At 39.0% G+C, this 17,067-nt stretch overlaps 1 protein-coding gene across 2 annotated transcripts in view; it reads left to right on the top strand.

Moving 5' to 3' along the window:
* CACNA2D3 (calcium voltage-gated channel auxiliary subunit alpha2delta 3) overlaps nt 1-17,067 on the top strand; it is a 1,103,218-nt gene that overhangs the window by 535,329 nt on the left and 550,822 nt on the right. For both annotated transcript variants that reach the window (XM_072599035.1, XM_072599036.1), the window contains exon 10: nt 10,691-10,780. In XM_072599035.1, the coding sequence (XP_072455136.1) occupies nt 10,691-10,780 (90 nt within the window). The remainder of the gene's footprint in view (nt 1-10,690; nt 10,781-17,067) is intronic.

Below are 17,067 nucleotides of genomic sequence, written 5' to 3'. Positions count from 1 at the left end.
ATGGAGAACCTACCATCTTGGGAAGCAGCACATTCCACTATGGGATAGTTTTAGTTATAAGGAAATTGTTCTTGATCTTGAGCCTGAACTTACGTCCTTGCAAGTTATTATCTTAATATCTCCTCACTTAGCTTGAATTCAAATCTTGCTAGATATTTTTATTCTGTCATTTCCATATGGAGATTTCATTTCATTGGAAGAGAAAGCAGATGCAGATGAATCGAGGAGCTTTAACTTCCCTCTGTTTTCAAGGCTCATTGTCCATTCACCTCCAAACAAGGAGCCCCTACCTTCTTTGATCCTGTACCAATATTAACTCATTCTTAACTTCAGATTCCCCACACTACTTTTACATTTTATATTTGCATTTACTTCCTTTTTCTGTTTCATGGGGTGGCCATGCAGTGAGATTGGGGACTTAGGACAGGAATTTCTCCAATATGAAGAGGCCATTAGAAAGATCTTGAGTATGTTGGTTGAGATCCCTCTTGGGAAATTTGTGGAGAATATGGGTGAGGTTTGGATAGGTTATGATCCAAGTTATTGTAGGAAATATCTATGTATATCAAAGAGAGTGAGTCACTCCAGTGAGTGACTTGCCCAGTGCCATAAAACCAGTATGTGTTAGAGGCATTCAAAGCCAGGTCTTCAGCTTCTCATTCATTTCATTATGCCCTGATGTCTCCCTGCAATAGCTACTGAAATCAAGATCAGAGATCAGAGCTCTAGACCTCAAAGGATCTCAAAGGTTATCTTTTTTACCCCCTAATTTTGCAGATAAGGAAATTGAGACCCAGGAAATTAATTTATCCCAAATCACAGAGGCAGTAAATATCAGATTGGAACTCAGGCCTTTGGATTTCAGAACCATTACTCTTTCCATTGGGCTATATTAAGCTTTCCATCCCATTTTTAAGGGAGGAAGGACATGACAAGTGGCGATATTCTTGATAGGATGGAATGGCTAGTACACAAACCCAACACATCTGCACTGCATAATTTGATGTTTTCTGTTGCCAGTGGTACACATTTTTCCTATTGGATTTTTATATATATTTGGAGAAGTCCTGGATTGGGAATGATAGGAGAGTAGACAAAGAGGATGAAGGACCTGAGTACAGAAGTAAACTTGGAAATCATCCTTTTACAGTTACTAAAGTTAGGAACAATCTATGCCTTTTTGTTTGAAATTGATGAAAATGGAAAATATTCTATGTTCAACTTTCATACTTTGATTTTTCTTGCCTGTTTTCACTTAAAAGTGATTTTCCCATTTGGCACAAACAGAATCTAATTTGCCAAATGTTAATTCAATAATCTTCCTAAGAACATAAGGAATGTCAGCTGATCTTACGTTCAGGTTAGTTATCTCATCTCTTGTCTCCTGCCAGTGTCCAATTTGATCGATGTGTGTAAAAGAATAGGACCGTCCCCAAATTTGGTTCAATTCCACAAGCAGATATTGAGTGTCTGTTATGTGCTCCGAGCACATGTTAAGTCCTGAGGATACACATATCTTTATCAGTCCCTGTCTTTAAGGAACTTACTTACATTCTATTTTCCTTTATAAGTCTATTGTAGTTCAGATATCAGAGTTAATGTCTTCAAATAATGTCAGAAATAGATATTTTAAGCCCATATCATTTAAAATAATGATTTTTAGTAGTTTGTTACATGCTGTGTGTATTATTTTTTAAAATATTTCTGTTTAATACATAGTAGAATAATGTTGAATTTGATGTTAGGCCATCTGGGTTCAAATCTCAGCTCTGCTATTTATAAACTGTGGCTTTGGAGAAGTCAACTAATCTCTCTAGGACTCCATTGCTTTATATGTAAAATGATAAGAGTTGAAGCAAATGACTTTTTACATCTATTCTGGCTCTAAATTCTATCCTCCTATTATATTGATCTTTACTGCTTTGTGGTCCTTGAAGAGTTAATGTTTCTTCTCAACCAGCTAATTAACTCCTTGGGAATATTTCCCCAGAGAGGATCTGTTTTGTGGAGTAGACAGATTGATTTCCCTGGAGACACTTCTCCTAACCTGAACCCTAGTTTTAATCAGAGAGGAATTCAAACATTTATTGTCACTACATAGGCAGATAAGAAAAAAAATGTTGTTAGTGATATAGAGAGATGGATCAGTAGCTATCTAAGTAAAGATCTGGTAGGGAAGAATTGTTATTTCCTTGGAACTACCTACCCATCTGGAAGGTCTTTACTGCTTCACTGCAAGACTTGAATGTGCCCCCAGGGTGAGTGAACCAGGTACCATAGGTCACCAGCAAAATGCCACTGTGTCAAGAGCTTTGGAATCATGGCCCATGCAACAGGGATGATTTGAGCAAATGTGTAAAAACATTCTTTCTCTCCCTTTTATTAAAATATGCTATTAAAATAGAAAGGGTCACAATTTCAAATCCATTGTTTGTTTTTCATGCCATGAAATTTTATTTCATTTTTTAAAAATAATGTTGCCTGGTCTCCATTTAATGAGGGTTGTTTATGGAAGTGACTGATTTTCAAGCAATATCGCAGGCTACAGTTTTTTCCTATACTGGTTGCACATCTGTCTGTGATAAAAACTCATCTTCCAAGGGTCAAAGAAGTCATCTTCAAAACATATATATATATATAACATTTCTTTAAATGTTTTCCAATTACATTTTAAACAAATGAACATTCACTTTAAAAACTGAATTTAAAATTCCCTCCCTTCCATCCTAACCCTTCCTCTTGAGGGGGCAAGCTATATAATATTGATTATACATGTGAAGTCAGGCAAAATATTTTTTCCCTGTGATCCATGTTGCAAAAGAGAACACAAACAAAATAAAACAATAAAATAAGGAGAGTAAAAAAGTATGATTGAATCTGCATTAAGAGTTCATCAGTCTGTCTCTAGAGATGGATAGTATTTTCATCATAGTTCTTTGGATTCGTCTTGGACCATTGTATTGCTGGGAATAACTAAGTCATTCATAGATGATCATTGCATAATATTTCTGTTCTCCTGTTCTGTTAACTTCACTTTGCCTAAGTATATATAAGGCTTTCCAGATTTTTCTGAAACCATCTCGCTCATCATTTCTTATAGCAAAATAATATTCTATCACAATCATAAACCACAGCTTGTTCAGCCATTCCCCAAATGATGGGCATCCCCTCAATTTCCAATTCTTTGCCACCCCAAAAAAGAGCTACTATGCATATTTGTGTACAGATATGTCCTTCTCCTTTTTCTTTGTTGTCATTGGATATAGATGTAGCAGTGGTGTTGCTGGGGCATAGGAAATGCACAGTTTCATAGCCTTTTGGGCCTAGTTCCAAATTTCAGCAAATAATCTTTAGACATGGCTGTGTTTTGTACCATGAAATAACAAAGCCAGGCATTTTGAAGATGCAGAAATGGCGTTTCCTTTTTGTTTCTCACAATCTGATCTTAATAAATTTATATGTAGCCAGTCAATAAGCGTTTTTGAGCACTTACTACGTGTGGTCACTGCTCTAGGTGTTTAGTGTCCAAGAAAAAAAAGAATTCTTGACCTGGAGGAGTTCATATTCTAATGAGGGAGACAGTGTAAATAAGAGTTTTTCCCCCAGTATTCATGTATTTTATTGCTTACTCTCCTTGGATATTGCTAAATTTTTTTGACTTTAATTGGATCTGGTGATTGAAATGTGACACAAGAAGAAAGGTGTTGGATGTGTAGATAGAGGGACTGGTTAAGATCTGGGATCTTAACTAATCATGTGAGCGTGTGTTGACATTGGGCTGACTCTTAGTTCTCTCCACTCTAAGGTAAAGAAGATTTGGTTAGATGTCCTCCAAGGTTCTTTCTAACTTTAAATCATTGTTTAAATTCATATTTGAAGCACTGTGCAATATAACATGTTTCACACACACACACACACACACACACACACACACAAATATAACCTATTCACATGCTTCCTTTAAACAGAATCCTTTAGATTCCAGCTTCTTCCTTCCTCACTCCCTTCCTCCTTTCACTCTCCCTCCCTCCCTCTTCCTTCCTTCCTTCCTTCCTTCCTTCCTTCCTTCCTTCCTTCCTTCCTTCCTTTCTTCCTTTCTTCCTTCCTTCCTTCCTTTCTTTCTTCCTTCCTTCCTTTCTTTTTCTTTCTTTTTCTTTCTTTCTTTCTTTCTTTCTTTCTTTCTTTCTTTCTTTCTTTCTTTCTTTCTTTCTTTCTTTCTTCCTTCCTTCCTTCCTTCCTTCCTTCCTTCCTTCCTTCCTTCCTTCCTTCCTTCCTTTCTTTCTTTCTTTCTTTCTTTCTTTCTTTCTTTCTTTCTTTCTTTCTTTCTTTCTTTCTTTCTTTCTTTCTTTCTTTCTTCCTTTCTTCCTTTCTCCCTCTCTCCCTTCCTTTCTCTCTCTTTCTTTCTTTCTTTCTTTCTTTCTTTCTTTCTTTCTTTCTTTCTTTCTTTCTTTCTTTCTTTCTTTCTTTCTTTCTTTCTTTCTTTCTTTCTTTCTTTCTTTCTTTCTTTCTTTCTTTCTTTCTTTCTTTCTTTCTTTCTGTATTTGTACCCCAGAACCTCACACAACACATCAAAAACTATCATTGGATCATAGATTTAGAACTGAAAAGGACCTTGGAAGATATCTAGTCCAACCCCCTCATTTTATAGAGGAGGAAACTGAGCACCAGAGCAGTAAAATTTCCTGCCCTCAGTATCTTTGGCACACATTTACATGCAGATTAAATATAAAGAAAATGAGCACAAATAAAATCATTGTAGAAATGAATTGGAAGAGGAAGAGCCCTTTGAATCGGTGTGCCAGAAGTTAGACAGCTAGGTGGCGACATAGCGCATAGAGTGACAGACCTGGAGTCAGGAAGAATCTTTCTCCTGAGTTCAAATCTGGCCTGACACATTTCTGACTGACAAAGGCTCTCTGAGAGGAAGAGATTGGGAAAGATACTGGGGATAACTCTGAATCTATAAGAAACAAAGGATCAATTCAAAACTTATTTTTAAAGTAGTGAACAAAGGGAATTCACCAACTGTGATTCAAGTGTAGTGGATGAGGGTGGAGAAGGCAGAGATATTTTCAAAGTTACTGGGGAGGTTAAGAAAAATCATGGAGGTGAAAAAAAGAAGGTAAAGACTGAATTCTTCAATCAGTCAATCAATGAACACTCGCCGGGGCAAAACACTGTGTTCCACTCTATGGATACACAGACAAAAAGGACTGTGGTCTTTGCCCTCAAAGAACTTATATTCTGTTGATGGAAATGACATATGCCCATATCAATAAGCATAAACTACAAAGATAAGATATCCATGTTTGGTCCAAAGGTTTCACATTGCGTGAGGAGGCACAGTAGAAGGGGAGGATAGATTGACTTTAAGAATTTGTAAGCTGAAAAGGACAAGAGCATTTAGACTTCAGCTGAGGCACAGAATGGAGAATCTACAATATGGATCTGATTAATACTAGGCTAAAACACACAAAATTTTAAAAAATCACAACCAGCCTGGTTACAAAGGAGAATTAAGGAAAAATGTCTGACATACTGTTAGTTTTTGCTCAGAATACTTCTCAGTAAAAGGAATAGTTGTCCCGAAGTTCTCTCCTCCTGAGACATGGGGCTGCAGCCAGCAGGAAGGTTAGCAGACCATTATTATTAAAAGGTGGTGCTGGATAAACTGTTGTGCTTGGATACAATTAGATGCAGTTGACAGATATGACATCAGATGACCAGAATGCACATGCAAGGGCAGGTGCCAACTCAAACTAACTTTGGGCCCTATTAAAATTCCCAGTCCCTCTGGAGGCTTCCAGGTGGCTCAGCATTTTAAGCCAGAGTACCCCCCAAGAGCTCTTGGCCCCTTTCTAGATCCCAATGTGGGCTACTCTAGAATGCCCAACACCTTCAGTGACAATTGTGCTGGAATACAATGAGGGATTGTTCATCTGGTCAAATGCAGGTATAATGAGACTTTTGCAGATTAATTAAAGGGTTTTCACCTTCATTTTTCATGGGCTGTTAAGTTCAGAATGATTAAGCAGTGTGTTATGGCAGCTGAGGAAGCTTACTTGATCTACAGCTGCCCGGAGAGGTAGAGCCCTAGACATGCAGAGGTCTAGTGAGCCAGGGTGCTCTGGTGCAGAGTTGCACTATTTGAGATCACTAAATCCCTTATGCCTTCCCCATGCCTGCCAGGACAGAACCAGGAGCCAAAGGTGGAAGTTGAAAACAGGCAAACTGAGGCTCAGCAGGAAGGGGCAGGGTTAGGGGTGGGGGAAACTTCCTAACACAGATAACTATCTGAAAATTGAATAGACAGCCTCGAGATGATGGGCTCCCCCTCTCCCACACAGAGGCTGGGGACTGCTTATGGCAAAATTGGTGAAAGGATTGTTGTTCAGGTAGAGCTTGGAAGAGTTGGCGGCCAAAGCATCCTTCTTTTCTGTGATGAGCTGATCTGATAAGTCTTTATTAACATCTCCAGGGAACATATGACTTTGAAGATACTATGAGGTTTCCAGGAAAAGAATCAGTCTCTTTCTCAAGCCATTTAAAGTTTCCTTGTAGAGGCAGAATGTATATGTGCATAAACATAGATGCTCAACTCAAATGCAGTATAGAATTCAATACTGAAGTGTGTGGAACCCATGATAGTATTCTAGAATTATGAGGAAGGAAGAAATTACTAGACATTAGACCTAGGGAGAATCATATTTGGAAGAGACCTTGGCCATCACTTAATTCAACCTGGTCATTTGACAGGGGAAGTGACACTAGGCCTCATCCTTATGTGGTACCCAAACTCCCTCCACTCATCCTCCCTCTATATTAGGATACTCTTTCTCCTTCCATGTGGGAAAGATTGTGTGACTAATCTCACGTAGGGCTGAGAGGCTCAAGATAGAAGAGGTGGATAGAATTTAGGAAGAAGAAATAACACTGGAACTGGGTGCCCAGGAGAATATGGTGAGGTCATAGGGTCAGAACTTTAGAAGTAGAAGGGACTTCAGTGGGCATCTATTTCAATATGCACTCGAAAAGGAGCCCCAGAGAAATGTGATTTGTACAAGGCATACAGGCTGTTTGCTATTGAGCCAGGATTTTAATCCAGATATGCTGATTCTAAGCTCAGTCCTCTGCGCTATCAATTGAACCTTGCCTATATACTTATGACTGACAAAACTGTAAGTAGTAGTTTCAGTGCCTGGCATAACCACTGTCCATGTCAAACAACACCAATAGGAAATGTACTTTGTGATTCATGATAGAAAAAATACAAAATGAGATTGAGATAAATTGAGTTTTTTTTTTAACTTTGATGAAATACTAAAGTGTCTTATTGTATAGATTCAGAGCTGGAAGGGACCTTGGAGGTCACTTCATTCAACCCATGGTATTTGGGATTGCCATCTTCACTAGAAACATCTTAGGGAGATTCCCTCTCCTAAATATCTGCAAAAGGAAAGGTGGCATTGGAATTATTGCTCGTTGTTGCCAAGGAGAAGCATCTCTGCTTCTGGAAGATAGTTAGGAGAAAGATTATAGCTCCTGGGAAGGAGGAAGGGGAAAGGAGGCTCTGGAGAGAAAATAGGGTAAAGCAGGACAAATTGGACATTTCCTTATGTGACAGAGTGAGAGAAGGTGAGATTGAGCAGGCTACAGTCTGCTTTCAGCCTCCTGGAACTAGAGCCTTCTTTTTCCTATTCCTTAACCAGTCTCTGAACTGTTCCTCCCTGGGCTTGTTTCTACTCTGCTGAAGGAGAGCATGTGTTAAAATCGTGAGCCCTCTCATTTCTGCCACCCTGTGGCAAAGTCTCATGGATCTGACCCAGTTATTATACCTTTGACACCTGTGGTTCCATAAGCCCAGAGCAGTACTAGGAAAATTGTCCATTAGGATCTCAGCTTTGAGGCAGAAGGAGCATAGTCCACATCATACACTAGGGATAAGTAACATGAGACTTAGAACAGGAATGTAATTCCTAATTGCCCATGGAAGAGCCAGATTCCATTTGGCAGGCCAAGGGAGAAACAGACCAGGCTTCGTAAAACAATTCACTGAGACAAGCCACCTGATAAGTCCAACCATTTCATGCAGAGTTTTCCGTGACAAAATGTACTCGATTATAATGAGCGGGTGTTCCTCTCTTGTTCTTGATTGTATGTTCTGGGCACAACCAGAATATGGTCAGGAAAAACTATAGCACTTGTTTGGGCAATTACCCCCAAACATTTCTCATTTGGTTTTCTGCCTTTTTTCCTCCCTCAAAATGCCTCCAAAGAGTGTCTTCATGTGCCACAGGCTCTGTTCACTGTGGAAAGAATTGTTCATCTTAATGGAAAAGTATTGGGATGAGTCAAGTAGGAAAAAAAAGAAATGTTGATTCCATTGTGCTCTTTCCCGTGACCTAGAGTGTCTTGGTCTGTCTCCTCTCTCCCTCTCCATCTCCCTTTGTAATATGAGAGGCAGCAGGCAGGAGAATTGTGCTCAGAATGAGGAAGATTTGAGTTGCAAACCTGCCTCTTATATGAGCTGACTGGGTGACTTTGAGATGATCACTGAGTTGCTTTAGGTCATTCACTAAAGCTATAAATCACAAAGGTGATGAACTATACTGGTAGAGGACATTTCTTTGTCCACGAGTTCCCTACATCAGTGAATAAATCCATATTTGTTTTCCTATCTATCCACTCATTCAGCAATCTATCGATCAATGTATCCATGGATCCATGCATTTGGCTGTTCATCCATCTATGCTTCTCTCTGAGAGACAAATTTAGAGGAGAGTGAGAGAGAGAGAGAGAGAGAGAGAGAGAGAGAGAGAGAGAGAGAGAGAGAGAGAGAGAGAGAGAGAGAGAGAGAGAGAATCTGTCTTTGTCTTCATTTCAGGTCAGAAATATACCCATTTATTTAACAAAAAAGGTTGGATCCTCCTTCTGCTTAATCGAACATGTAGCTTTCACTAACTCACCACAGATTGTCCTGTGGAACAGTTTGCCCAAATTTTGGGATAATGTAACACACACACACACACACACACACACACACACACACACACACACACACTGTCATAGGCATGGTGACTATCCAAGGGACTCAGTCTTTGAGAAGGGCAAAAAAAATGAAGGTTGATGACCACTTAATTATAATAACAGTGGCCAAGTTTTTCTGTCACTTGACAACATTCCACCTAGCTTCTCTCTTCATCAGTAATCATTCAGCAAAGACAAGGTGTCTTGAAATAGCTTCTGCAATGAATGAATGAAAGAATGAATGAATGAATGAATGAATGAACCTGGAATTATTTAGTGCTATGTGCCAGGTACTGTGATAAACCATGTGGCCACAAATACAAACAAGTAATATAGTCTGCACCACGGAGCTTATATTGTCACAGGGGAAGGTATAACATAAAGGGGAATCAGAGGGGCAAAGAAAGGGATAGCAAGGGAACATGACCAGTAAGTGGGAGGAAAGCTTGGTTGTGAGTAACATGAAGTGAAAGTTGATCTGTCAGAAACCAAGTTCCAGAAGCAGTCTGAGCTCTTGTTGGGGTAGTAGGAAAAAGTTGGCCAGAGTACAGGTGTGTGCTCTAGAAATGACATTAATTCCCTTGTCCAAGCAGAACCAAGTCTAGTTGCTGGAGGAAACTTCTGTCTTCATGTTATAAAGAGTATCAGCTGATGCCTTCCTGCTCCCATCTTCTTTGCTCTATCAATAGCTCTTCCTTTCCTTACTTCCCTTTTCTGTTGGAGCAATAGAAAGGTAGAGTTGGTAGAGTTTAGATTTGGCTATCTTCCCTTCCAATAAAAATTGACCTTGTCTGTGGGAGAAAGACTAGAAATAGGGTCTGCACTTCTGCTATTTCCTTCTTTCCTGCTCTGAAATAACCTTAATAATGACTGACATTTATAGGATGCTTTAGGGTTAGCAGAGGACCTTTGTTTTCATGAATAACCCCAGAGTCCCTGGTCAATTGTCTTTTTATTATAATCATCACCATCGCTTCTCACCAGAGATCTCTGATTTCAAGTAGTTGAGAGGTTGTTACATGGAAAAGTCATTAGGTTCAGTTTTTCTGGCTACAGAAGGCAGAACTAGGAGTAATGGGGATAAGTTACAAAAGGGTACATTTATCCCTGAGGTTAGGAAAAATGACCTAGCCATTAAAGTGATCTCAAAGTGGAAGAGTTTGTCTCAAAAGGTGATGGGTTCCATGTCACTGGAAGTCTTCAAGGACAGGGTGGATAACTGATTCTGATTCCTGTATCCTGTAGAAGGGATTCTTGGGTAAGCTCACGTTGAGTGAGACATTGGACTCCAATTTAACATTCTGTAACTCTTTTATCTCTAGACCAACTACCTCCTTCTCTCATTCCTCCTCCTCCTCCCCATCATTATCACCACCACCACCACCACAATCGTCATTGTCATTATGATCTTCACCATTATCAACCTCCCTATCATCATCATCATCACCTTTTAAAAAATAGTTTAATGGTGCTGCCTGGGAAGTATGATCTTTACATTTCATATGATTATGAGGTACAAACCAGGAGTGAAAGAAATAATCTCGATCCTAAGACTTAATCAGAAAAAAGAAAATCTCCCTTTGGTTTTGCCCCTGCCATTAAATTCTAGGGTGCCATTTCTAATAACACAAAAAATACATGTCTTCTTATTTTGTCATTTCAGCATTTCAGAGAACATCTGGACAAACTTTCTGCCAAAGGAATTGGGATGCTGGACATTGCTCTGAATGAGGCCTTCAGTGTGCTCAGTGAAGTAAGCTTCTGACCCTCTTTTCTCATATAGAGACTTTGAAAAAATGTACCATCAAACACACACACATCTGTAAATGTGTGCATACATAATCTATACACACATATGTGTATATACATACACACAGATATGTATATCTATATCTATCTCTGTATATCTATATTTATATCTATGTATGTATATATCTGTGTGTTAGGTGACACAGTGGATAGAGTGCCAGGCCTGTGGTCAAGAATACTTCAGTTCAAACTTGACCTCAGACACTTAATACCTATGTGACCCTGAGCAAGTCACTTAACCCTGTTTTCTTCATTTTCCTCATCTATAAAAGGAGCAGGAGAAGGAAATGGTAAACCACTCCAGTATTTTACTAAGCAAATTACAGATAGGGTCATGAAGAGTCAGATACTATTGAACTGACACAACACTAACTACACATGCTTTTTTGCATGTATGCATGTGTATATACATACATCTATTATCAGACCATACAGATAGAGCCAAATCAATTATGTTTAAGTCAAGAAACATGTACTAAGAACCTTCCATGTGCCAAGCACTAAGCTAAGCTCTGAACATTCAAAGACAAAAACAGACAACTCCTGCCCTAGGATTTTTATGTTTTTGACTACATAGATCCTACTGGAGTTCCTACATTCTTTTCCCAATCAGATTGGTTTGGGATGTAGTCCAGTTATTTTGGTCTGTGAATATCCAGGTGTGAAAGGTCAATGTGTGTGTGTGTGTGTGTGTGTGTGTGTGTGTGTGTGTGTGACCAAATTTACCACTTAAGGAACTGGGTTAAGCACAAAGACATCATCATTATTTCACTGTCACCATTATCAACACGAGCATTTTGATGGCTCTCTAAATTTGCAAAGCCCTTCCCATCAGCTGTCTCACTCAAGCCTGACAGTAATCCTGGGAGATAGGGGGTATTTCTATTCCAGTTTTACAGATGGGGAATTTGAGACTGAGAAAACTTTGGTGATTTGCCCAGGATCACACATGGGTTCATTATTTGCTCTTGCTTTTGTGTTTCCAGGAACTATAGCCAATGTTGCACACTTCTGTTCCTTACCAAAGTTTACATTTCCTTCAGAGATGAGAAAACATTGATCTTTTTCCTTCAAAAAATAGTTTTATAAGTGTACATTTGTCTTTACCTTTGAATTTCAAGACTTTACACTCATCCCAGTTGAACCCTCCCTTGAATTTAGCCCAGTCAAAGTGACCAAATGTTATGGTGGATGGAACATCCCCCACACATAGCTGACCAACTGCCTGCCAGAAGAAGAGATGTATTTTCTCATCCCTTCTTTTCATAAACCAGAATGGTTTGTTGTAATTACTGTGCAATCAGCTTCCTTTTTGGATTCTTTCCATTTACATTATTATAATCATTGTGCATACTTTTGTCCTGATTTTGCTTCCTAAGAGCTTTCACATCTCTTCCTGTTTTTCTCTCAATTCTTTATATTTTTATTACTTACGGTGCAATAGAGTTCTGCTATACTGACATCTAATAATTTATTTATCTGTTATAAGTCAAAAGGCAATCCTCTTTTTTCTTGAGGTTTTCTACAACATATGCTGCTACTATGAATCTCCTCATATATGCGGGCTCTTTCTTCTGCCTGTGACTTCTCTGGAGTACATGCCTAGTAGTGGAATTGGTGAATTTTCTTTCCAAATTCCAAGTATTTCCCAATTTGTAGCCCCATCAACAGTGAATGTGTGTGTGTGTGTGTGTGTGTGTGTGTATGTGTGTATGTGTGTGTGTGTGTGTGTATGTTCCTTTAGCCCCATTTAACTTCTATCTTTTATTACCTTTGCCATTTTGGATGACATTTTTTTTTTCAATTTAAAGTCATAAAAATTGTCTTTCTTGTTTGTATACCAAAACAAAGAGCTACCTCAAAATCATAGGAAACGTTCCTATTCATAGTATATTATGCTATTTCCTGGTGTTTTATCACTTCAGTCTCAGTTCTACAATATTGTGCAAAATCCAGATAAGGTGGATGGCTGCCTCCTTCCCTACCTTGTGAACTCATACCACCATCCTAGAAAGAGTTGAGCTCCTGGATGGGTGAAAACATTAACATTTTAATAAAAGCCACTCCTCTCTGAGGTATCTCTTTGAACAGAAGTTGGACAATCCAATGAACAGTGATTAGGAAAGAATCCTGATTTCTTTGCTATCCTTTCCTTGCGTGGAATAGAAGATCATTCTTCTTTGGGAATCTCCCCAAAGTAGCATCACTTGAATCAAAAACCCTGTGGATCCAAAGCCTCCTTCTAAATGGCATTAATATAAAAGAGGAACGTGAAGTGAGAAGAAGAGAAAGTCAGAGCTTCTTGCTTCTTATTATGTTAATTTCCCTGACACTGACTAGGTTCACTTAGGATCCTCTCAAAGGCTAATATAATTTCAGGTGGATAATCACCATTTGGGGCACGGTCTGTCTCTTTGGCCACCACAGCATTTTAACAGCCCTCTAACAGTTCTGAAAAACAGAACAAAGTCTGTAAATTCTGAGCTGGGTTCTGTATCAACCTGTTGCCAAGGTCCTAGAAAATTGAGCACTGTGTTTCAGCAAAAATTTTTCCAGTCACCCTCAAATGACTACTTAGCGCCACTCAAAACATTTATTTTGCCGGAGGAGTGCCCAAGTGCCCACATCAGGAGAAATGAATTCTGAATTCTTTGAAGGAAGTGAAGGAATAAATTGACCTCCAGCATCCTGGAAACCTGACAAAACATATTTCGAGACCTCTTGAGGATTCCTGTCATCTTTTGGAATTCAGATTTTGTCCAAGAGTCTTCAGAATCCAGGACTGGAATTCTCCTACATTCTATGACTATACTATAGACCTGTTAAAATAAGACTCTCTGAAAGTTTCAGAAATGAAAGCTTCTTTGATGAGGTCCAGGACAGAGTGGCCCAAAGTATCAGGGACAATATTTTAACTAACTCCAGCAATTCATTCCAACCAGCATTGGCTCAATGACTAGCAGGAGCCAAATTCTTTGTTTGCTATGGGAATTCAAACACACACACACACACACACACACACACACACCCCAAAACAAAATAAAAACCTGGTATCCCTTCTTCCCTGGAGCAAATTGCCTTCTACTGGAGGGATATAGCATGTATAGAGTTTAGGTAAGTCATCAGGTCATTTCATTAGATGAAGATTAATCAATTGCAAGATTCAGAAAGAGGGCATCAAAGTATTTGAATTGCTATCACGTGGTAGCAGGATTAGATTTAGCATCTGAAGATCATATATTTAGACCTGGAAGAGACCTCAGAGGTCATGTAGACCAGGCTAGCCGTTTTACAGTTAAGGAAATGGAGGTTAAGTACTTGCCTAAAGTGACACAGGTAGTAAGTAGCAGAGCCAGGAATTGAACCCAAGACTCCTTTTAGAAAGTCAATGCCGTTAGGAGAGGGACTGTTTCTTTTTTTTGGATTGTTTGCTTTATACCTCTAGCATTTAATACAGTGTCTTGTGTATCATAAACACCTCATAAATGCTTGGCGATTAGAAGATATCTGATAACTTTGGAGAATGCAGTTTCAATTCTATAAAGAGATTAGAAGCCAGACTGCAAAAAGTTAAAAAGAAAAGAAAGGATACAAAGGAAGGATGATTATAGATGGATTTCTCAACGAGTTTAGCTTTAAAAGGGAGAAGACATAGAGAATGGTAGTTAGTGAGGATCGACAGATTGTGTGAGGGTCTTTTGTTTTGTTTTGTTTTGTTTCTGAGGATGGGACAGACATGGGCATGTTTCTAGGAAGTAGGGAAGCAGCCAGTGGGCAGAGAGAGTAATAGACTAGTGAAAGATTGGAAGTGATGACTTGTGTATGTGGAGGGGCTTGCCTTGTCAAGGAGTAGAGCCATCTCTTTATAAGAAAGGAGGACTGAAGACATCTGAGCGAAGTTAGATGAACAGCAGAGAAGATGAGGGAGCCATCAGTGAATTGCTTCATTTTTTAAAAAGTAAAATATGAAGCAAGTTTTAGTCTTCTTCCAGGGACATCATTTATCATCTTCCCCCGTACGATCTTTCATTCTTTATGGAATATAAGCCCCCTGAAGGCAAGTACTGTTTTATTTATGTCTTTATATTCCCAGTATCTCCTATAGGGCCTGGCATATGATGCCTGATTATCAAATGCTTGATGTTTGATTATTTCCATAACTCTTCATCTTTTTCCCCTCCTGCCTCAGTGGTCCATAGAGATCCATCATGCCAATACTAACTTTGTTTCTTTTGGAATTGCTTAATTATTCTCTCCTGTCATGTAAACCTTGGGTTCTTAGATTTCTTCTCAAGATCATTTCTGCTTAATATACAAGCGTGTTCCACTTCATTTATCTGTCGTGTCCTTCTGAATAAGGCATACCCTTCCAGAACTGGATTCCTCTCCTATTCAGTCATATTACAGTGACACTTACGACATCAAATTTACTTCCTCTAGTTCAATCTATTTATTAACCATATTCTGCTCACTCATGTATAGACATCTGAGGTCATGGATTTTAATGCTGTCTGTCTGTCTGTCTGTCTCTCTCTTTATCTGTCTGTCTGTCTCTCTCTCTCTGTTCATTTTCTAGTGCTGTGCCCATCATTTTTGGGGGGTATTGTGTAGATCTCAGTGGGTAGCTTTTTTTTCACCTCTTACCTACTTTAAAAGACCAGATTTGGAAAATTTCAACCCAATCCACTGACCAGTATTTATTAAGCAGCAAGTTGTTAGTCACTGTGCCAAAAACAAAAATGAAATTGTTTCTCCATTAAGAAACTTCCATTTTATCAAAGGGTGCAACGTATGCAAAAATATCTACATGCTAAATAGATGCCAAACGGATTCAGTCTGAAGGGAGCAGGGCATTAGCAACTGGGATGATGAGGAAAAGCTTCATGTAGAAATTGACCTTTGAGATCCGGTTTGGGAAAAATGTTTTGTTTGTTTTTAACAACTCTATCTACAGTCTCCTGGTGTCTAATATACTCTCTATTCCTTTGCCAAGAATCTAGTTCACTCACTTTTACACCTTAACTATTCTCTTGTAATGAGTTAACTGGGGGAAGAAATATTACCCTTCTAAGAAATATTTACAGTTTCTTAGGAGAATCAAATGCTGTAAAACCTAAAAGACTTAAAGAAATAACTGGACCATGGAAGAATCTCAGGTTGTCACCTGAAAGGGAAACATTTTTGAATAATTCCTAATGGCTGTCTCAGGGGGTGGTCATTTAGAAGTTAGTTGATGGGTATGTTGTAAATGAGCTATTTATTATTGCTTGGATTAGATGCCTGTTGATGTCCCTTTCAACTCTAAACTCATGTGATTCGGTAGCACCAATGCCATATTCACAGAGCCTATGGCTATGAATATCCTGACACAATTTTGATTCATGAAATACAATTGACTCTCCACATGGAAGACAGAATCAAAACACTTATTCAGACATCAGAAAGCCAAATCCTAACATGAGAAAGCCAAATCCATCATAGCAACAAAAATCTGGACATGACAACAATGCAGAGGACAACACCATCCCCAATCCTTCCTCATGCTAGGCTGCCCACAAAGCAGTTCCCTTAAAAAAATTACAAATAAGCTCTTTCACTCATGCTAGCCTGCTGCCTGCTTGCCTGCATCTTTCCTAGCTCTGACTCCTCTCATGACTAAACTTCTCTCAGCTCTGCTCTAGCTCTGCTTCTTCCTGTTCCACCCCTCAGCAAGCTCCTCCTACCACAGGCTCCATGTGATTTGGACTCCCATGAGACCCAGGCAGGGCTCATGGACCTATTAGTGAATGGGAAAGTTATTCCCATTTCAATTTCCATTACAGAGTCTCTGAAGGCTTGGGACTTTGCCATGCTCTTCAAAGATAACTGTATATGAGTATATGCCCTCTCATGCATTCATAACAAAGTGTGCATCTTAACTTGTTCTTTACACATGACATTCCATCTTCCATCTCCATCCCTTTGCACTATCCCATTGGCCATTCCTCATGCCTAGAATATTCTCCCTCCTTACCTTCACCTCCAGAAGTCCCTGTGTTCTTTTATGATGCGTCTCCATCACTATCTTCCACATGAAACTTTTCCAGATCCCACTCCCTCCAAACTGCAGATTCCTACCTCTCAAAACACCTTTTATTTAACTATTATCTCTGTGTGTATAGATTTGTGTTTATTCACTTTATATTTAAGTGTTACACTCATTTATATTTCTATACTTCTCTACTTTTTTAT

The sequence above is a fragment of the Notamacropus eugenii genome, chromosome 3, assembly GCF_028372415.1.
Source record: "Notamacropus eugenii isolate mMacEug1 chromosome 3, mMacEug1.pri_v2, whole genome shotgun sequence".
NCBI classification, from domain to species: domain Eukaryota; kingdom Metazoa; phylum Chordata; class Mammalia; order Diprotodontia; family Macropodidae; genus Notamacropus; species Notamacropus eugenii.
Note: the sequence above shows the minus strand (reverse complement) of the source record. Positions and strands in the feature narration are given on the sequence as shown.